Source organism: Drosophila subobscura, chromosome O (genome assembly GCF_008121235.1).
Source record: "Drosophila subobscura isolate 14011-0131.10 chromosome O, UCBerk_Dsub_1.0, whole genome shotgun sequence".
NCBI lineage: Eukaryota > Metazoa > Arthropoda > Insecta > Diptera > Drosophilidae > Drosophila > Drosophila subobscura.
Window position 1 is genome coordinate 22,155,619 of NC_048533.1, and position 22,273 is coordinate 22,177,891.

The following is a 22,273-nucleotide window of genomic DNA, read 5'->3' on the forward strand; positions in this document are numbered from 1 at the left end:
ACTCATCTCTGCGACCAACCAATTTCGCTGTAGCGATTAAATAGCAAAACAAAAAAAAAAAGTACTCGTTACGTCTAGCACTCTCTATTCCAGAGTAGCTTAGTATTCCCTAGTATTCTCTTTTGCGGCATCCTCTTGTGCATCACGAGTCGAGCCACAATTTGTCCTAAAAAAACCAAAAACTTTCAATCTTTTTGGATTTTATTTACGCATAAAATTGCATTTATTTCTTAAACAGAATTGTTTACAGATTATTTTCGTTTTGTTACACTTATTTTTTGTTGTTGGTTTTATACAAGTCTGAATCAGAAAATATATATATATATATATGGTATGGTATGGTATGGTATGGTATTGTATTGTATTGTATATGTGGTGTATCTTTACTGGATACTCGGTTACTATTTATTGTATTTTTTGTTTGTTTTTGAAATACTTTTGAAATTAAGGGACTTCAGATTCCGATTACACACAGATTACAGGACTACCATACAACATATGCCATCGCAAGTCAAGAAAGAGGTGAACGAACGAGCGATCGAGCGTTTTACAAATAAAATTAATTAATACATAAGAAAATTACGATAAATCACAAAAAATGTTTCGCAAATTTTTGCTACAATTAACGGCTACTACGTCGTGGATCAATCCTTCCAATCAATGCTAGAAAAATATACACTTATACGATATATATATATATATTTGTCCCGATATATATCGTTGGACCTTGGCTAGTGACAAAAAGATTGTTGCAATGTTTTAAAGCTAGAGCTAGGTGCTCCCCTAAAGCCCTCAATAGAAAACAGAAACAGAAACAGCGAAAAATAAACACTAACAAAAACGAAAATACGTATTCTTCGATCTACTATTGAAATGCTGGCCAAAACTTATAGCTGGCGCCCAGCCGTCGACAAGTCTGATTTGATATGAACAAAAATAGAGTCTTAAACCGAAGCATTACCTCACGTTTTGATTGGGTTGGGTTGGTCATTGTTTTTTGAGGATAAAACAAAATAATATTTATATACATAATTCTTTGATTATATATAGTCATTTATATATATATGTATAACTGATCGATCTATTTATGCAAGCCCCCGCCGCTTTGTGCATGGGTTTGGGTTTAGGTTTAGGTTTAGGTTTACGTATAAAATAAAGAAAACAATTTTTGAAGAACAATTGCGTTTCACAGTTTGCTTTTCCCATCTCCTGTCCACTCGCGTCACTTATTTTTTGGTCCTCAGCTGCGCTGAAAAGCGCCAATGGCCGGTCCTAAGAGGCGCTCGCCGTCTGCGCTCGTCCCGCCTGGCTCTGCATCTGTACGCCAACGCTTGCGGCGGAGGAGGAGGAACGGACTTGGACCTCCCGCACATAGCAGTCGCGACAGACGCGTACTGCCTTGGTGAGGCCGTATTTGGGCAGTGGGGCGGTGGCATTCGAGCAGACGCCACAGAAGACGCCGCCACAGTTGCGACAGTGATGACGGCGCCGGAAGGCAGTGAAGGGCGTCTGGCAGGCCATGCAACGTGGCGCCTTGCCATCGGGTATCCAGGCTGGCGGCGCAAGCGTTGCTGCTGCTGTCGCTGCTGCTGTCGTTGTGGATGAAGGCATTTGGGTTTCGTTGTTGCTCTGCAGGCGGCGACGACTGCTGCCGCTTCGTGTGCTCACGGGGGAATTCTGTTCGGAGCTGGAGCTGGTCGAGGAGGCGCTGGAGGGCGTGTTGCTGCCCACGGAATTGTTGCGCTGACGCTGCAGTTGCACTTGCACCTGATGCTGTTGCATCACCCGCTCCTGTTCCTGCTGCTGCTGCTGCTGCACTGCCGCTGGCATGCTCCTGGCAACAGTCTCCTGCTGATCACCCAGACTCCGACTACGCGTCACATGGTTACGGGTCGTGGCGGAACTGCTGCTGTTGCTGCTGCTCGGATTATCGATGGTGTTGTTGCGCTGCATTGTGGCGCCGGCAGAGTGGCGATTGCCAGCGCTGAACACATTGTCCAGCTCCGGGTTAACCTCCTCGGCTGAGTAAATGCTTTGATTGGAGCCGGCGCTCTCCTGTATCACATCATTTTCGGAGGCACGGAACTCAAACAGCTCCGACTCCTTTGTCTTTTCCGGTATCTCGATCTGCTCCTCCTCCACAGACGACATATTCATGAGGAATACGCTGCGCAATATCTGCCTCAGGTCCGAGGCAAAGTTTGTCTGCAGCTGATCGGCCACGCCGGCAATGCAAACAAACAGTCGATGCAGCAGGTTCTCGGTGCTCCTACAAAAAGAGAGACTTAATTATTGGTTTTCCCTTTTCTGGGGTACGCAAAACTCACTTGAACTTTAGCCGTGCTGTGGTGTTGCGCATCGCCAGCGACACATCGTCTGAGAGCGAAGATGCGGCACTGGTGTCGCCACTGGCCAGACCCTGCTCCTGCTGCTCCACCTCCACGCTGGCCTCAATGCTGCAACGCTTACGTCCGCTGCGTGTCAGACGATGTGGATGCGGTTGATGGTGATGTGGGTGCGGATGCTGCTGCTGCGGCTGCGTCGTCTGATGGTGATGATGATGATGGTGGCGATGATGATGGCGATGACTGTGACTGTGACTGTGACTATGCCGTTGTCGGCTGCTCTGGAGGGTCTGCTGTGGGGTCTGTTGCGGCTGCTGTTGCCCTTGTTCCTCTGTCGTTTTGATTGTCTCTCCTTGGTCTCTGTGTGGTTCGCTGTCATCGCTGCTGGCTAGAAACAGCCGCTGCAGTGCAGCACTAGTACTGGGCTCCTCCTCATCCTGCTCTCTGTGCGCCGGCTGCTGGTCACCCGTTCCGTGCTCATCATCGTCTTCGCTGGCCACGAAGTTATCTGTGAGTGGAACCTGTTGCGGCTGCAGTAGATTTCCCAGATTTGTGTTGGGTATCAGATACCCAGAGGCACAGTCGGCTGCCACCATGTCCTTGAGCAGCTGATCCTCATCTGTATCATCCTCTGTGTCCTCCAGTTCATCCTCGTCCTCATCCTCATCCTCCTCCTCCTCGTCTTCGTCATCGCCATCTGACCAATCGGCTGGGGGATTTGTTGAGCTGCTGCTCACAGCCGACGATGTCGAGGAGGCAATCGAATGCGAGGGCGTTGGCGATGGTGCCGGCGATGCTGTGGGCGTACTGCTGGCCGATAGCGACAACATGGACGGAGAGCGTGTCGGCAACGTTGTTGTGGCTTCGTTGCCATTCTGCTGATTGTTGTTGTTATTACGCTGATCTACCAGTCGCTCCACAGTTCCCGAATCAACACCACCGACAGTGCTGTTGCTGCTGTTGTTATTGTTGCTGCTTGTTGTCGCTGTGTCGCTATGCTCGGGTGTGGGTGCCTCAATGCTGCTCGAACCCACAGGCACCTGAAAGACAGAGAAATAATCATTAGAAAACCAAAAATCAAAGGAAAGTCCCTCGATTTCCCACCTTTGTGTTGATATCCTCATTGGTGCAGAGAAGTTTCTCCAATTGATACAGCTCCTGGTTGTTGAGGTTCCTCAGCAGATCCCGTATCTTGATGAGGATCGTGCGAAACGGACGAAACATCTCCGACAGCTGATCCCCAGGCATATCCATATCGAGCGGCCCCTTGGCATAGACCACAAGGCCGGCCACAATGGCGAGGCGAGGTATGGAGAACATCAGACCCGGATCGAAGGCATCCACCATATCCTGATCGAGCAGACCAATCTTCAGGGCACGCTGCAGCGTCTCCGAGAAGAGCACGCCGATCCACTGTTGCATCTCGTACTCGTGCCGCGACTTCACCTGCACCATGGCGCTCACGTAGCTCAGCTCGAACTCGGCAAAGAGGCGATCGAAGATCTTCAGGCTCTCGTACAGCTGCTCCGTGGTGAAGTCATTGAGGTCTAGGTGGAGGGTCTTGCTGTTCGGCACATTATTGCGCAGGCACTGATCCCTCAGCAGAACTCGCACATTGCCCAGACTCTTGGTGACGGCCTGGGCCAGCGGTCGCATCTCCTTGCTCTCCACCTCACGATTCATGATCGAAGAGCCGGCCGCCAGGCACTCGGCGCCGAACCACAGCTGTCCAGCGAGATTCTCCTGCAGCACTTCCTCGGGGAACTTGGCGCGAAACGCACGCGGATCGCGATCCTCGCCGAGCAGCTCCTCCATAATCAGATTTGTGATCGAAAGCACTTTGTCCTGTGGGGCAAAATAAATGGTTTTAGTGGTTGGCTTTACACGCCGCTTCGCTTCTCCTTTTTCTTACCTGATTCTGTCGCAGTCTGCTGACCAATCGGGAGCATCGATCCGGCTCCGCTCGTCCATCAAAGCTGTCCAGTTCACTGGCCACTGCCGTGAGGGAGCGATCAGCGTGGAAAAAGCGCGCCAACAGCGACTTGTCATCAGCCTGCAGAGGAGAGTTGGGGAAATGCGGATATTTTGTATGAGTAATAAGTTCAATGATAAGGCTTATCGCGCCAGAGCCAATTGCAACGCAAATTATTATCACTGAACCGCAAAGAGCGTGTGACAAGTGCAACGGGTCGTTGGATGGCAGTTGATGCCCGACGGTGGGGCAGTCGGTGGGGAAGTCGTGACTATGACTCAGCCAGCCACTAGACACGTAGACAGGCACAGACACGCCGACACCGACTGACGTTTAATTAAAGCTTTGATTTTGTTTTTTGTTTTTTGGTGGATTTCACAACAAATCATTAAAGCACGTATACATTGTATATGGCATCAAATGATGAGTAGGAGGTGTTATCTTTGGTAGACAATTAAGCAGATGCAAACCATGTATAAAGCAAGGGATGTGGATCCTTTTTCAATTGGGATTACGGATAAACTTTCTACGAAAATAATTTATTTACAAAATAAAACGTCATTATTTTAATCTTCACTTAAGAAAAAATGCTAGACGCACACGACTGAAGCCCATTATATCGAGATATATGAATTGAACTGGAACATTATGTGGGCGCTATAAAAATAATCAACTCAAGTGCTGCAATCATAGGGTACTGGTTCCGATAGATTCCAATAAAAGTGTTCCCAATTAGTGATCCAAATCTAACCAGAAATATGGAAAAATTACATCAAAAACTACACCGAAGACAAATAAAGACTAACGAAATTTATGAAGTACATAATGGAAATGACTGTTGATGTTAATGAAAGGCTCCAAAATCAGTGCTCCCTTTTGTAGCATTGCAAGCCAGCTTCCTCCTTTACAAATTATCGTGTTAAAAAGCAAAACTGCTGGAAAAAAAAGAAAACTAAAGATGATGCAATCAGGTGCTGCCAACTTCGGGTGTGGAGACCGAGCAACAATAAATGTCTTATCTAACATGCAACATGGAGCACGGACACAGAGCCCCTCAATTGTGATTTGAATTTTAATGATATGGAGGAGCCATTAGCAGAATCACGTGGCTGCAATTAAGCGGAGGTGCCGCCTGCCCAAAAGCACGAGATATCGAGAAGAGGAGAGAGCAGCAGAGATACAGAGAGCAACAGAGCGAACCAAAAGAGAGTCAACGATTAAGCAGAGCTTTATCGGCAGTTGAACTTGTTTTCTTCTTTGAATATCTGTCTGTATGCGTGTGTGTGTGTGCTTGGGTAAGCTCAGTGTCTCGGTCTTCTTGCGGTTGTTTTTGCTTGCTCTCTTTAAATACGAATTACAACAAATATGCATGTGAAACGGAGTAGGGGAGAGCAGCGAAATATCAAGCGTTGCGAGAGTGCAAAGGAAACGAAATGTACGAAATGTGTTTATTATAAAGGTAAACACCAACACCACACACAAGCCAACACACCGAAATCCAAATATCGTTGACTTTTTGCCTTCAAAACTGCGCAGCAGAAGGCGACGACTCCGACACTGAGGTGGAATTGAGGTGAAGCGAGTTGTTTGGCAGGGAATTTGCGAGGGCAGCCAGGTACAGGTAGCATTCTTATAAGCTCCTTGCATTTCCAGAATTTCTGCAGTGTTTGGCAGTGCCTCACCTTCTCCATAATATTCCCTGTTTTATGCAAATAAATAATTCAAGCATACTTTGTGTGCAACAACAGCAAAAAGAAAAGTTAATTACACTTTTAGCTAGATTTCCAGTTACACGATTAAGCGACCAACAAAAATAAACAGCAACGACAAACTCTTCCAAGTATGAATGTTTACTCGTAGTTTCAGGTGAATGTCAATGAATGATTCACACAGCAAATCAATGAATCGTTGCAGAAAATCGTATTCGTATGGCAATAGTCGTTCGATATGATTTCGTCATAGTAATACATAGGCCTCAAGGTGAACCACACACGCACACACGCACGAAAAAGGGATATAGCTTTTATGGTTGTTTAAACAACAATTAAATGAGCAGAAAATGTTTTCTGGAAATGTTTGAAGGTGGGAACCGAACCACGCAACATTTTTTGAAATCAAGCAAGTAATTGAGAATACTTTGGGTTGCGGCAAGGCCATGGGCCTTGGCGTAAATATGTGGTTCAATGACTGGAAAAACAAGACGCACCGCACGCTTCACTCAGTGCCTCACACGTTCTCCGCGTTGCCCCCTGTACCAGTCTACCACTCGACACGACACGTTCTCTCTCTCTCCCCGTTTGAGCCATTATTTCCTTCTCTCTCCGCCGCTCTGTCTCCATTCTGGCCCATTCATTTCCCGCTCTCTCGTTCTGGCCGTCATGACAACGTTGTGTGGCCAAAACGTTGTGTTGACGCCACCGAACAGACTTTTTGTAAGTGTCGTTGTAGCCATTAATTAGCGTCGCAATTTAGGGACAACAAAAAAACTGGAAAAGTGAGTGGAAATATGGCACTCCATACTATATGAACGTTCCATATTATACGAGTACTTCTATACGGATAAGGTGCGAGTAATACAGATAACACACACAAATACAAACTGTTAATTTATTGGAGCAGCCAGCCCGAAGTCAACGTAAATTGTATTGTTTGCTTTTTTTCGTTCGTTCTCACTGTCCAAATATTGATCGAAAATTATGTGAAAGCTATGCAGAGAGCGGATCAGCACCCACAGTGGGGTACAATCATTGTTGGTGTACAGTAAAAAGTGATCTCAAGTCAGTGAAAGTTAGCGAAATTCTTTATATTCAATCAATTGAATCGAAGTACAGCGAAATCTTGTAGGAATTGTTGACTCTATGAAGAAAGTTATCTGGGAATATGATATCTTTGAATTTTGTTCGAACCAATCGATAAGCACTCACAGCATATGTGTATCGAAAGAAGGTCAATCGATAAGGAATCAAATGAATCAATCATCGTTAAAAGTTTACCAAGTTTGTATCGAAAGCGGGCTAATCGAAGCAATAATCGACACAAAATGAAGTAAAAAAGTGATGGTTTTCCACATATTACACCATAAAATATCGAACAGCCTTGACGTTAATAACGCATTAAGCAACAAAAGCACTTTACATGCCTCATAAATGCATTAAAATTATTTAGCCAAATCCCAAATGTAATTAAAGAGCCGCTCAGCCCCCGCCACCACACCATTCGGAGGAAACAACCAACAACAGACAAAAAAGTTAAATGGTAATTACAAATTTTAAGCTCGTTTCGAGGCAAGCGGAACGTTCAACCCCGCATGGTGCAGCCACGAACGAAAGAAGCGCGGGGCGGAGGGGGAATTCATGATATATGTGCCTCCAAGGATACCGCCATGTTTTTGAGCCTCTCTTTGGGCACTTGTATACATTTTAAATGAGAGGAAATGACGCTTCTTCGTGACTTATTCATGAGCGGAATCAACGCAACAAGAGAGAGAAACAACTGTGAGAGATGTGAGGTGTTGTTTGCACCTCACCTTTGCAAGTGGAAACAAGTGGAAAATACTAGCCCAAAGAATGCCAAGCAAACATTTGAGAAATTGATTTACATGGCGGAACATTCTTGAGGGCAAAACAACACTTGTTGCCAACGAAAGTTCCTTTATATTTGAAGCTGCTTTTGAACATTAAAAGTTTGCTTAAAAAATTAGAAATTTGCCTTTCTTTTGAAATAATGATAAGGAACCTACATAAATACCATTATCATACATATTTATTCCTGGAATTATATCTTGCAATTTCCTGGCTCTACGATTAGGGCAGTCAGCAAGCAAGAATCGTTCCATTGCAGTTAAAAACTATAAGAACTTGAAGTTTAAATATTTGCCATATTTTTGTTGAAGTTTCTGCTAGTTTCTAGCACTTGCAAAGTACGTACGAGTATATATTTGAACAGATAAAACAGAAAGCAGATTATTTGCATAGGGTATGAGTGGAAAATGCTTTTGTTCAGGCATTTTAATTATTGTTTCAACTGGTTTTTGCCTGCAATCAGCTAATTAAAAGCCACAGGCACACACAGACACCACAACAGGCACAAAGCAAGCTTCTGTTTTTGGGATGATAACAGGACAGAGAAACAACGCACTCGAAAAGAAAACTGAAACACAGACCGATATTGAAGTGAAAACCATATGGTGGGGTGCTGTGTTCATGCTACAGATAAAAGTAAATAAATAAATAATATAACTCCAAATAGTTATAGAAATTGTCTTGCCAAAATCAAAGAAAAAACAAAATAAATAAGATGGAGACCAATTTCAAAACAATTCTGTTGGAAAAATCACAATTTAATTGCAAATTTGATTGAATTTTAATGGATTTCCACTTCATTTGTTAAATCTATTTCAAGCATAAATTTACCATCAAAAGATTGAATGAATCCTGTCAAAGCAGTGATTGCCAATAACCTTAACATTAAGGACACACGTTTTGTTTTTTACGTCAGAAATTCAACGGCCTCGTTGTGCCACGTGCAACAGGCGTCTGCCTCGTGGAAGCCTTGAAATGCCATCGCCATCTCGCCAAGGGGAACAAGGACAAAGGCAAGGACCCTGTGTCTCTGTCTGTGTCTCTAGTATTCTTGTGTGCGGCACGAGGCTTTTGTTCAAAGTTGTTGCTGACGCAAAGGATTCGCCAAGGAGTGTCTTGCACAGATGGATGGCAGACAGGCGACAGGCGACAGGAGACAGGAGAACGTGACCCTGAATATTATTTGTTTCTATATTGTAGATGGAAATGGAATTCACTTTATTCCCAATCAGCCATCAATTGAGCAAAAGACTTTAATAAGAAAATATATACTAAGTCTGGAACAAGAGAAATGGAGACTGAGGAATGAGGAATGAGAGGTGAAAAGTAGAGGTCACAGAAGCCACGACCTTCTAACGAACCAATTTGTAGAGAGCACAATGGGGACACTCCACCTGAACGGGGGCATGCCCCACCATCAGTCAGTTGGTTAATTGATCATCGGAATATATACAGAGGCAAGTATGTTGTGTGCACTCGGGTCGGATCGGTTTGAAACTATTGAAATTGAATTCAATTTCTGCAAACAAACTGCACAATTAAGTGTCGTAATTTAATTGACGGAGAATCTACGTATACATTTATCATTCAAATGCCGAGTACTACGAATACGTATATCAATTGCATATCAAGTGCAAAACTTTACTCTCTTATAGGATTTCCAGACCAGAAATATACACAAAAACAGGTTATAAATCATTGCCTTTCATGTGATAATTGTTCTTTGCAATGCGGAATACACAGAGCGACAGTGTGAGAACAATCGAGTGTAAAACTCTTATTACTTTTAACTACAAAACCCATAAAAAATATAACGTTTGAGTGCACGCCCTTAGCTGATAAATCATTTCACATATTTCATTTAAATGTATCTGGAAGTCCCCCACGGAATGCGATCATAGAACATTCACGGATAAAGTTTCAAACTGGAATAAGTTATTGCATTGACTCGTAGAAATAGTAAAAGTTATGTTGTTCCTGTAAAGTCTAGAGCTAAATGCTGAATTAATTCTAAGATCTATAGCAGGGCTCGGCACCCATACAATTATCGAGCCGTTTTTGCGTTTGTGTGTGAAGACGCACGCAAAACGGAACATTGGTATTGGTACGAATCACTGTAATACGCTTGTACGTAAGGGCAGCGCAGCAGCAGCGCCTTGTCCCGCACCCATGGGATAGGGCCGTGCCGAGCCCTGATCTATAGTCTTTTAACCAAGAAGAAATACTTTCTTTCTGATTCTGTGGAGGAATAAATCCAGCATAAAATGTGTTCCAGCATAAAATGTGTTCCAGCATAAAAAAATACAATGAAAACAATCGTTTGAGTGATAAATAAGTCGTGCATCAGCTACTTTACGTTGATAGATCGGGGAAATCCTAAACAAAACAAAATAGAGATGGTTTTCCAATGAATTTTTGCATGAATAATCAAATGAATATAAGGCATTATAAATAGCATATATTTTCACTTTTAATGACTGCCAAAATATATTGAAATGAGATTACAGCATTTTATAGTAGGCTAAGGACGGGGCATACACATCTCTGTGGCACACAGATAATGAGACAAAGAGAGAGCAGAGAGAGGAGAGTGTAAAAGATTGAGATGGAAACTGAGTCACGGTCACAGAAAGCATACAATACGAATACACCATACATATATACAGCTACAAATATATATAAATAAACGAGGGGATGCCTGATAAAAAAAACAAACACAATATAAACAAATCAGAAAGACAAATCTCCTAGGGCTGGGGCCTATGTTTATATATAGATTATAATTATATTATATTTTTATGACAAAAGAAGGACCACACAAAGCATTAAAGCTCAATGATCAAAGATCAAAGCAATGCTGCAGAAGTAAAACGAAAAAGTGTGTAAGAGTAAAGAATTAAAATTCTAGCGGAAATAAATGTATAGAAATAGAAATGTAAGGAACACAAAAGCAATTTTAGGGACATCATATTAGGAAATAGATGGTAAATAATGGATCAAATAAGAGCTTGATAGATATTGAAAATTGGCAGAAAAGTAAGAAACGTTTTGAAAACTCTGTAAAAATAAAATAAATAAAAATGTGAAACTTCTAGTGAAAATAAAAGTAACATGATGTTCCCCTAAATCATCAACAATTTTCAAAGATCCCCTCCTCAGACGTTTATTATTACGCATTTCCGCGAAATGTCTCATCGGAAAAAACAAAGACTTTGCTCATAAACCGAAAACCGGAATGAACCCGAACAAATCAGCCCCAATGGGTGGGAGGACATTCAACTTTCATTCAAAACATAAAAATTAAACAAATTAACAATCCCTTTATGGGATGCAGGAAGTGCGTCGTTGCTGCGTTTAAGGATAACTTTATTTTGGGAGTTAAGAGCTAAGAGCTAACCGAAACCCGGCAAATAAAGGTTGAACGAACCGCAGCGAAACGCTAAATTAGCGCTTAATGTGCGGATCGAACCGATTCAATCCGGATCGAAGAAACGGAGGAGGGTATTATGTCATAATTTATTCCATTTCGAAAACTAAACGAATACAAATTTGCATTTAAAAATTATCAAAGCATAAAAAACAAGAGGAAATGCAGCGGAAAAAATAAGTTAAATAAAGAGAAAAGAAAAGAGAATGAAAAGAGAAAGAGATGAGACCAAAGAGAGAAAAAATCACTGCGGAAACGTTGGCAAAATTAAACAATTAATATAGTAAATAATAGTAAATACATAAGTAACAGTAAATAATATAAATACATCGAAGAGTGCCCTGGGAAGGGAGTGGATGATTACAGCACAGAAAAAATTAAAGATTAAATAATGCAGAAATAGAGAGTGCAGAAAGAGAAACGAAAACAGTGAAGATAGTGAAAAATACAAAGAGAAATAGAGACTCCAAGAGAGTAAAATATAACAATAGAAAATGTGCAAAAGAAAGACAAAAAGAGAGAGTGAAGATATTGCCATGAAGCAAGAGAAAAGTAACCCAAAAGAGATGAAGGAAATGGGGGAGGTGCGGGTTGCTGCGGCGTTGGCGCCATCCATTAACCCCAATGCATATTCATGAGTCCCAACAAAAAAATCACCAAACACGACACCAAAAAACACACAAAAAATATGTCGCAATCGAAAAAATCGATAAACGTAGGCCAAGCGAATGGTTTTTTGTTATTTTTTTTTTTTTGCTTTATTTGTTCCTTTGTTTTTCTGTTATCTCATGCCGGGGTTCGACGTAGATTCAACCAACAGGTGTGGAATCGGAATCCAGTTATATTATACGATACGATACGATGCTTAAGGCATTACCTGTTTAAGATCTGATAAATCGAACACTGTGTCGAAAACAGAAACAGATCCACAGATAGGCTGTAGATTTCGCAAAGACCTTTAGTCATTAACTTTGTGATTATTATTTTAAAAGGGAAAAGAGTTTGCGATGTTTAGGATAAGATCTGAATACTTTCATGGAAGAGTTTTATGGCATTTATGGCATGCTCGGGCCTTCTCTTTTGAACTTTTCGCTTGTGCAACAGCTGAAGAATAAATCTGGTACCTTTGATACCCTCAGATCCATAAAGAAACCTGATCTTCTCCGAATTTATCTCCGGAATAAGTTCTCAATGCATTTTGGTGCGTACTTGCAATCATTACCTCCAATCATGGTAGACCTTAAACCTTATGGTTTTTATGTTTCTCTTGCTCTGTCTGTGGTTTAACCTTCCACGTACAGAAACCCAAGAAACCTTCAATCTTTCAAAGGTTTCCCCCCTATGGTAAAGAAGTTAACCGCAAAACGCTTTCACTTTCCTTTGGCTTTGCCATTTGCAGTTCCATTTTCAATTCCATTGAAGGGGTTAAAGTGCGTCACACAACGGGGAAGTGTCGATGATAATTGAATAAACAGCCAGCGAATGCTGGCCACCACATGCTGCTCTTTCCTGGGGGGGTGGTGGTAAGTACGTGCGATACGTGGGCGTTGGTTGTCCACACGCGCATCCGATCTCTCTCCCCCCGCACACATTGTTCCTCTCATTGATATGCCGGACGCAAAAAAGAGTCGCTGCCGACTCTTATGCAACGTTTGTCTGATAACTGAAACGCTCTACCCCCGTCTCTGTACCCCTCTTTGGTAGGGCTACTCGACTCCACTCTGCGCCACTCCGATGTCTGGATGCCTGATGTCTGGCGGGGGATTAGGTAATAAGTGGAACGGCAATGCAATCGACAATTGAAGCTGTTGCCATTCGAAAGTAGGAGAGTGGCATCGATGCGGCGGTATTTGCCAGCTGCTGCTGCTGCTGCTTGCAGCTACTTCCAAGGCTGTTGCACTTCGTGAATGTGAATGTGAAAATTTCACCGCTTTTACTTTTTACCCCCACAGACTGGTGGTCGACTGGTCGCCTGCCCGCCTGGCCATTGGAAAATCGTTTTCATATATATTTTTGGTATATTTTGGTGGCTGTGTGTGTGGTGTCTGTCTGGTCTGCAAAAAACCGTAACGAAACAATTGACATATTGCCGGCCACTCTCGAATGTTTTCGGAGCCAATGAACTATCGATGCACCGAGGAGAGCTGCAGTTGCTTGCAGCTGTCCAGCAGCCTTGGGGGTCATTCCATCCATCCATCAATTGTGCAACCGTTTGACCTGCATTGAACCTGAAATCCAAGTGGATTCCCATTGGAATGTGCCTCTTAATCAGTGCCCCCCCAACAGGCAAACAGCCAGACAGCTGTCAAATGTGTGAGATGTCTGTGTGATAGCATCCCCCACCCATCCACCCACCCAGCCATCCATCCATCAATATTGCACACGAAATGTAATCTGAGTACAAGTTTAATATTTGTTTGTTTCGGCAGGAAATTTACCCACCAGATATGCGGATTATTTGTTGCCAAACAAATATTTAAAAAGTATTCAAAGAAAATTCAATAAAAATCAACAGTGGAAAAAAAGGGAAACCAACGAAGCAGCAAACCAAATGCCGTGCAACAGTTGCATAATCTTATCGCAAATAGGCAAAAAGATATAGATAAAATATCTACCACAAATGGTGAGTGGAATATACGGGAGTGGCAAGGTGGCAAAAATATAATCAATATTTTAGTCGACCTTAATGTTATATTCCAGTGAAAAGTGACAACATTCTAATGCCAAATGTGGCAACATTTTATTCGAAAAATTGTCATCGTTTTCCCGTGTAATATTATGGTGAGGAAACCTGCATTTATTTGCCATCAATGATAAAAACTTAACTTATCTTGAGATAAATTATCTCTGACATAAATAACTTTGTACGCTTTTTACAACAGCTGACAAAACAATGATAATCGCAATTGTTTTTCTACGTATCGTATCGTATAATTATTTCCTGTAATACCTCTCAATCAATCTCGAATGACAGACCGACAGACAGCCTAATAATCCAAGCCCAACATTAGGAACACGCCCTACTTTTGAGCTCTGCTCTGAAAACTGAAATCGATTGGGGGCTTTATTAAGGGAAATTCCATTCCATTCAAGATTTCTAGGAATCTAATATATAGTTTTGGAATGAGTTAATAAGTTATGCACTACAATAAGGTGTAGCTGGAATTTATATACAAGATTTTTATAATAATTCCATAATTTCATTTACTTTACTTCATTTCTGTACTCTCTGGAAATTTTACACCTAATCTTCTGTTTTTTTATGGAACATTTGTAGAGTTTTGCAACCCGCTCGCTGCCCTACAATATTCCTTATTTGCTTTTGCGATCCATCCCTCATTCAGTCATTTCCCCACGACCTGCCTTTACCCTCACAGTCCGTGTGTGTGTCGCGTTATCAGGGAGAGGGCGCTGCTTCTGTGTATCGCCTTTAAATGCGTCACTAAAGTCCACTACTAAGTAGGGGATCAGGGAAGCAGGGTGTCAGGGTGATGTCAGGGTATCAGGAGGAGAGCACGCAACGCTCGAACAAAGGGGCCCTGGCCACATGAGTATTCCTATTCGTATTATCAACTAATTTTGTGTTAATTTTTAATAGATCCCCGGCGCTCAGTGGAAAAGTTACACGCAAAAACAGACAAAGACAGTGGCGAGGGAGCTGGGGACTCGGGGCTAATGCTTCGAGTGTTTTCCTCTCTCTCTCTCGATTGACGAGAGTCTGTTGACAAGTTCTGCTCAACAACAAAATGATTATTAAATCAGCCATAGCAAAATGAAATAGTTGAAGCTATTCAGTGTGGCATCGTTTCAGTGCGGATTACATCTGAAAATATTTATCGTGGAAGATATGTTGAAATTAAACGAAATTAACGAATTCTAGAAGTTTTCCAGAATGAAATAGTTTGTAAGCCGAGTCTATGATTCATTTGCTAGAAAAACCTCTGGGAGACCGAATCTTTGCAGATTCTTCCTGCACCAAGATGAACATATTTTCTAGTGGAAAACTCCTCCAATCTTTCAACATTACGTGTGGGCTTTAACGACTGTTTCTTGGTTTACTCTGTGAAAATTAAATGCTCTTTATCTAGAGGCTTTCGTAATGTGTTGACTGGCAGTAGAGTCAACATTTGTGGCCCACCTCGACTGGCCTTTACCAGAACATCAACAAATTGAAATTGGGGACAGTTTTCAGAGCACAAGTCGTTAACGGTGGCGACGGCGGCAACTGTGGCGACTGCGGCAACGGCGGCACATGTCAATATGGCCCAAATATTATGCACCGCAAGAAACAGGTTGTTGCTTTTGTTGGCACACGCGGCACAGCAACAGGCAGGCAGGCATTCACTCCACACAGACACACAATCGCTCACTCTGTCTCTCATGCACTCATTCACTCACTCAGTCAGTCATGCAGTCCTACAGTCACTCATACACTCACGAATACTTTGGTGTGGCATTGGATTGAATCTGTCAGACGTAGACGATGTTGCTTCTTGCTTGGTGCCATTCACAAATGCAGTTGCAGGAGTACAGTGTGCAGTACAGTGCGGTACATTAAACAGATGGTACAAATATTCATATAGAGATAGATGCGGATGGATTCACAGTTCCCTTAGCTGCACATTTAATGGCATTAAATATCAAATTCTTCGATGGAAATAATTTTTCTTTTTTTTAAGACAATTTTTCTCCATTTTCGTTTATCTTGCAATACCTTTTCTTTAAAGTTATGCAACGCACTGTTTTATCATTGAGAAAGCAATGAGCATACCATAATGACTGACTTGTTACCATTCAGCAAGTTAAGGCCAGTAGTGCTCTACCTTTTCTTTTAGACTTCTCTTTTTTCAACACTTTTTATTCCCTTTTGTTCAGAAATAAATGAGGTTTTTCTTTATCGTTGACTTTTGTTTTTTGTTTTATTTTGTTACTCTTTTGCCCGGATTCAGAAAGCGTAAATAACTGAATTTCATAAAAAATTAAAAATATGCCAGATGCCACAGATGGCCAGACGACTTCTGACTACCGGGTTGAAGTACCTCCATGAACTCCTTCTTCTTCCACTAGTAACCTCCTTTTATGTGGATATACTAATAGTTTATTTCTTTACTTCTTCTACTCCTTTACTTCTTTATTATGGAAAATTGTAAATGTTCTTTCTTTTCAGATTTGTTCTGCTATAATGCCAGTGTCGTGTTATGATAGAGTTATTCCGCTAATTTTCTGTGGGATATTTGATCTCTTTTGTTCCGGGGAAATATCTCTAATTTTCTATCGGATATTACCCATTTTCTGTACCGAATAAATCTCTACTTTACGGTGTAATTTACTCGACTTTTTAGCGGATCTACCTCCTCTTTTCCCTCCCTCCATTACCGCCTCGTTGCCGTCTGCCGCTCCTTCATGGCTTTTTGCTTAAATTCAATTGTTAAATGGTCCTCATTGTTGTAATTTCCATTTTGCCCACTCATGATGTTTTCTTTATAAAAAATACAACTTTGCTTTTTTCTTTAAAACCTCAACTTTCAGAGGCCTTACAGTCAGAGTTTATTGTGTTAATGGACGTTTTCGACGACGACGACGACTACGCAATAGAAACTGACTTTAATTGCACACCTTTTTTACTCTTTTTTTACTCTGTTTTTTTACTCTGCTCTGCTTACAACATGCTCTAAAAAGAGAGAGAGAGAGAGGGCGAAACAACCCAAAAATAATTGTACATTTGCTAGGCGCCCAATAGATTTCACTTTTTTTTTGCCACGGTTTTGCTTTTGTTTCATTGTGGATTTGTTGGCCATAAAACAATTCAATGCCAACTTCAAATGAGTTTATGGGCGATCACAAAAAATAAAGACAGGAAAAACGTGTATAAATTTTATTAGATTTCAAGCACAGACATCACAGACACATAAAAACATCGAAAAATCGAAGGGGATATTCGAATCAAGAGAGGAAAACAGGATATAATGCAGGAATGTTATGGAAAATTCAGAATTTAAAATATCCGCTGATTTTAATCTATTATTAGAGAAAGAAAATTAAAGATGTTCAACATTTAATGGCTCAAAGAGCTTGAAACATGATCAGCAGAAAATGACGTGTAGTTCCTCTAGCTAGAGGCCTCTAAATGTTTATAAGAAAGTGATCGAATATCTCCGTCCCGTACAATCAGTAGATGAAACATAGAACCCACATGCCCTGATGCTCCTACAATTACAGGGTGTAAACATAGAAGAGAGAACACTATAAATATAAAGTTTCCCTACTGCTGGGAATACCCCGGGGATGGCCAATGAGCGATGGGGAGGCGGTAATAGTCGTATAAAGCATGTGTTAAATAATGATCAGACTACTGCCGATACGAATGAATATCATAGAGACCCGCACCCACTATTTGTGATATATTCACAGAGATACTCGTACCCGTACTCGCGCACTCGTGTTTATTCGTGATACGTTGATCGTCAAACATTTATAAATAAGTAGACGGGTAAAAGCAATTGAATTGAAAAGTGTCTGCTTTAGCATGGGGCACTTCCTATATTCCACCGTCGGACGAGTTTTGATTATATATTTATGCAAAAATGATGTATGCTATAAGGCATGGAATGATGCAATGCTATGTGGGCTCTTCCTTCTGTAAAGAGTTTAAAGATTGGGGGGGACGCCTCCTAGCCATCTGATAATCAATTACAATCGCCTGTGGCGCGTGCCCGTTGCCTTTTGCTGCCTTTCAGTGCCCCATTGACTGGGATCCGTATCGCGTTTTTGTTTGTGGGTTGCAGGCAACGGCTGTTGCGCCTCTTTCTCTCAGCCTAGCCTCCACCTCCATTGTTTCGACGACGCTGACGACGTTCACTCGGTTGTCGGTTTCGTTTTTTCTGTACATTGAAAACCGCGAGAAGAAAAACAATTGCAAGGCGATTGCTTTGTACCCCTTTTACGGGGAAATAAACGTAGTACTAGTACTTGAAGAAGTTTTACAATGGGAGTTCCGATGAGTGTGAGAGAGAAAGGGAGGCATAGGCATAACTAATTATTTGTATCCGGTGCGAGTACGAGTAGTACACAAGGCTAACATGTAAATGCTTGGCTAGAAACGATGGAATCTATTGCGCGTCGCGTGTTGAAATACTTAAAGGTATGTACACATATTTGTACATACATATTTACATATCTGGCAACTGTGTTTCTCTTATTGTAACTATCATCACCCGAAATCTTCTGCTTCTCCGTAAATACCGTTTCTTCAAAACATTCCTTCGACATCGAAAGGTGAATTTGATATGGCAAAGAGGTTTGCTTGTAAAATCTGGCAACGCCGTCGTCGCATTAAATTACGGTTTATCTGGATTCGCGACAAAGACACAAACCTTCCTTATGAGATAAAGAGGGAGAAAGAGACAGAATCTCTGCACAAAGAAGAAAGAAAGTTGCAAACAAAAACAAAGAAAACCAGAAAAAAGAAGAAGACGTCGGCGACCAGGAAACGAGTGCGGAAAAACTGTGTGCAGTCAGTCAATGAATGAATGAAAGAAGAGCAGGCACCGCATAGAAGAGGGATAGGAGGTGGAGGGAAGACCCCGAGACGTGGGGGAAAAAAAGAGTTGCTGGAAAAAAAGAAAAACATAAATTGCCGTAGGCCCCCACAGCATTTTCTATTTCGTTTGGGAGGTAAGCCGCCAGCCCCACAGCTGCTGCCGCTGCTGCCACGCTCTGATCTGCTTTGCGCTTTTCAAGAAAACAAGGAAAACGTACCGTTATTTATGAGCTGCAATTGTGTTGAAAAGGGGAAAATACTGTGAGGTGGGGATGGATGGGGCTTCAGAGGGAGCAGAGAGAAGTGTGTTAATTAACAAAAGAGAAGCAGAAAAGTGTCGGCATCCGGAAAGTGAGGCAATGAAAATGTTGTATTTCTAAATTTTCAAATCTATTTAGAGCGTAATAAATTAATAAAAGAAAAAGTTTAACCACAGACGGAACTTTGCCACGAAGGGGAGACATTTCGATTTATGTGGAGAAAACTATAAGAAAGCTATTTAACGAATTTGATTAGAGAACGTACATGAAGTGTTGTTGATTTAACATCTAATAGGATTTAAAATACCTATTTTAATAAACTGCAAGATATTCGATTTGTTGTAACTTTTCATTAGCAATGTATCCACTACCTTTTACTATCAATAACCATTTCAAAATCTCCATCATTTCAATAATCTTATCTAATCTAACGACAGATATAGACAGTCCTATGGAGGCCTCTTCTTGAAACACCTGAAAACCCTTTGGAAACATCTGTTGTTTGCTTGTTAGCTTCGTTATTTCTACAATGAGATTTCCAGCCAATGTCGACACTGACCTCCAGGTAACCCGAGGTCATCGTCGACGTCGTATAACACACACTCACACACCTTATACAACAAAAAAGTGATGTAGTGTTTGCCTTCGATTGAATGGATTGTGGATTTACGTGTAAATTGCTTCTAATTTTGGTTTTCCTCTAGGGGATACACTCAAAAATCTGGCGACGGCAATCAAAATGTCAAGCGGATCGACAGATTGACGAGCGATCGGCCATCGGAAGCAGAGAGGTTGACTCCAAAGGGGCTGCATGTGAGACGGGGGGAATGGAAACATCAATGTTTTATTTTTGGCGTCCACCGCCCTCCCGCTCTTTCTAACGGTACAGCATATTCCAGGCAGCAACCGAGAGAGGGAGAGAGAGCTAAATATAGATGCAATGTGGAATTCAGTGATGGAATTGTGTCTGAATGCCGACGAAAATCCAAAAATAAATTACTCAATCACTGGAAAGCCGAGGCTACCGATGGCCCATCAAACAGCTTTGACATTGTTTTTGTTTTGTTTCTTTTTTTTGCAAGTTTTTTGATGGGAAACTCCAAGTAATTTTCCATTGCACCCATAAGTATGAGTACGAGTAACGCGAGTATCAAGAACAGATCCCAAATTACCCCCAGACGTAGATACATAAATTAGTTTTAATTGTAATTTGCAAACACGAACACAGGCGGCAGCTGGCGCCATTTTTCTGCTTTTGTTTCTGGTGCGTGTGAGCATGTGTGCGTGCATACTGTAGTGTGAGAGTGTATTTCCAATTTGAATTGAGACTGGAACGAATGCAGTGAATGCGGTTTCCACACAGACACTGCCACATACACGTCGCACATGCTGCAAAAACAAAATGCTAATGCAACTGATGCAGTTGTATGTGTGCATGTGTGCTATAGCTGTTTGCCGTGTTCTGCCAGCGTCAGCGAATTAATCATCCAGCAACGGTTAAAACCCAGCTGGCACACAAAGAGCAAGTGAGAGGCAAAGCGGGAGAGAAGAGGAGAGCAAGCTTTGACCAGGGCCAAAGCAAACGCTGACGTCACAGCGACACAGTTAACAAACGAACCAACACACACACGTACACATACACTGCAGAGTTGCTTTGACACCATTCGCACTGTTGCTCTGCTCTTAATTAATTACAGCTCTCCCTCCTCCCCTGCACACTCTTTATACATACGTATATTTAGCCAGTGTGAGAGGTGATAAGAGGGAACTATGATTTGGGTTATCAGAGTCACCGTTTACTGTACCTTGGGTTTGTTCAGCCACTTGCGAAATGTGTCCATCGTTGCTGTTGTTGTTGTAGGAGCGATGCAGTTGCAGCGCCGCCACAGCTGTTGATGCTCTCAATCGCTTCCTCTTCCAATGAAGTGCGTTTTTGTTGTCCTTGCACACTAGTACAACAGCACGCACGCACCAACAACACTCAGCAACGAACGAGTGTGAGCGAGATAGGAGATTCGGAGTGGGGGGACCACGAAAACCAAACAAAACAAAGAAATACACACGACCAACAACAACGGCACTACTTCAACTGCCTTGGCCACACTGCGTTCAATATGTTTAGCGACTGCTGCCTCTGCTGGCGCTGCTGTGAGCCTTCTGCGTCGCGATTTCACCTCTAAATGCACATTATTTCACTTAACACTTTTTTATAATTTTTTCCGAATTTCGGGGCCTGTTTATCGTACTTGTCTGGTGTTAATTTTTGACTGCCTTTTGCACTTTGCTTTTTGGCTTTGACTTTTTCTTTGCTTTGCGTTTCGAAGCAGCAGCCACAACAACACATCACACGCGTGACTTTTTTCCTGCTCGCTTATTCCTTATTCCACACCACTCCCGCACATTACACTTGCAACTGCATTTCACCAGGCGGAAACTGCGTCGATTTGGTTAAAAATTCTTAAAATATATTAAACGAAATGTGTGAAACTGGCTTTTCGGGAGCGAAAAAACCATTAAACTCGCGCAACACTCATCCGCCCTTGCCGTTTCCGTCAGCGGCGTCGTCCGTTTAGTTTAAAGTTTTTTTTTCGAATGCGAAACAAAAACACAAAGCGGAATGTAGGCGAAGAGGAAGATTGGCAGTGTGACCGCGGATTTCTCGTTGAAATATACCGCATGTCCCTCGAAAATATACGAAAATATACCTTTTCATCTTCAATACATACCGTAAACATACCAAATCCTAATTTTTAACATTTCATGTAACATTACAAGCTAGCTGTGACTCTAAACTCCCAACTCAAATTTTAACCGATACTGAGTCAACACTCTGCAATAACAATATCTTAAATAGTACTATGTGTTTTAAGGTTTGAACAGAAAAGGCACGATAAAGTGTAATTTTATCTAACATTGTAACTACATGAAAACTACCCATTTTCTACATGTCAACAACATATTTTTTACAAAATTAACCTCATTTAAAACGCAAGAAATTGAAAGAGCAAATCATGACGCCTATGATATGTTTAGTTGGCTATTAAAATTTAAACATTTTTATTGTACTCACTTTGATTTGAATTGGCGAAGAGAAAAAGCGTGACTGCGGATTAATCGATCAAATATACCGCAGAACCCTTCAAAATAT

At 41.9% G+C, this 22,273-nt stretch overlaps 1 protein-coding gene across 4 annotated transcripts; it reads right to left on the reverse strand.

Moving 5' to 3' along the window:
* Window positions 1-1,036: 1,036 nt before the first annotated feature.
* On the reverse strand, window positions 1,037-21,724 carry LOC117896323 (lateral signaling target protein 2 homolog). 4 transcript variants are annotated; one of them, XM_034804555.1, is made up of 6 exons: window positions 20,931-21,724; window positions 4,258-4,398; window positions 3,450-4,190; window positions 2,748-3,385; window positions 2,328-2,621; window positions 1,037-2,269 (listed from the first exon to the last, which is right to left on the reverse strand). In XM_034804555.1, exons 1-6 carry the CDS (start codon window positions 20,964-20,966, stop codon window positions 1,273-1,275), a joined length of 2,847 nt encoding a protein of 948 aa, XP_034660446.1. In that variant the 5' UTR covers window positions 20,967-21,724; the 3' UTR covers window positions 1,037-1,272. The 4 variants fall into 4 exon arrangements, with proteins under 4 accessions (XP_034660446.1, XP_034660447.1, XP_034660445.1 ...); XM_034804556.1 differs by having other exon boundaries at window positions 1,037-1,583; window positions 1,768-2,269; window positions 2,328-3,385; XM_034804558.1 differs by having other exon boundaries at window positions 1,529-1,773; window positions 1,904-2,269; window positions 2,328-3,385.
* Window positions 21,725-22,273: the final 549 nt, after the last annotated feature.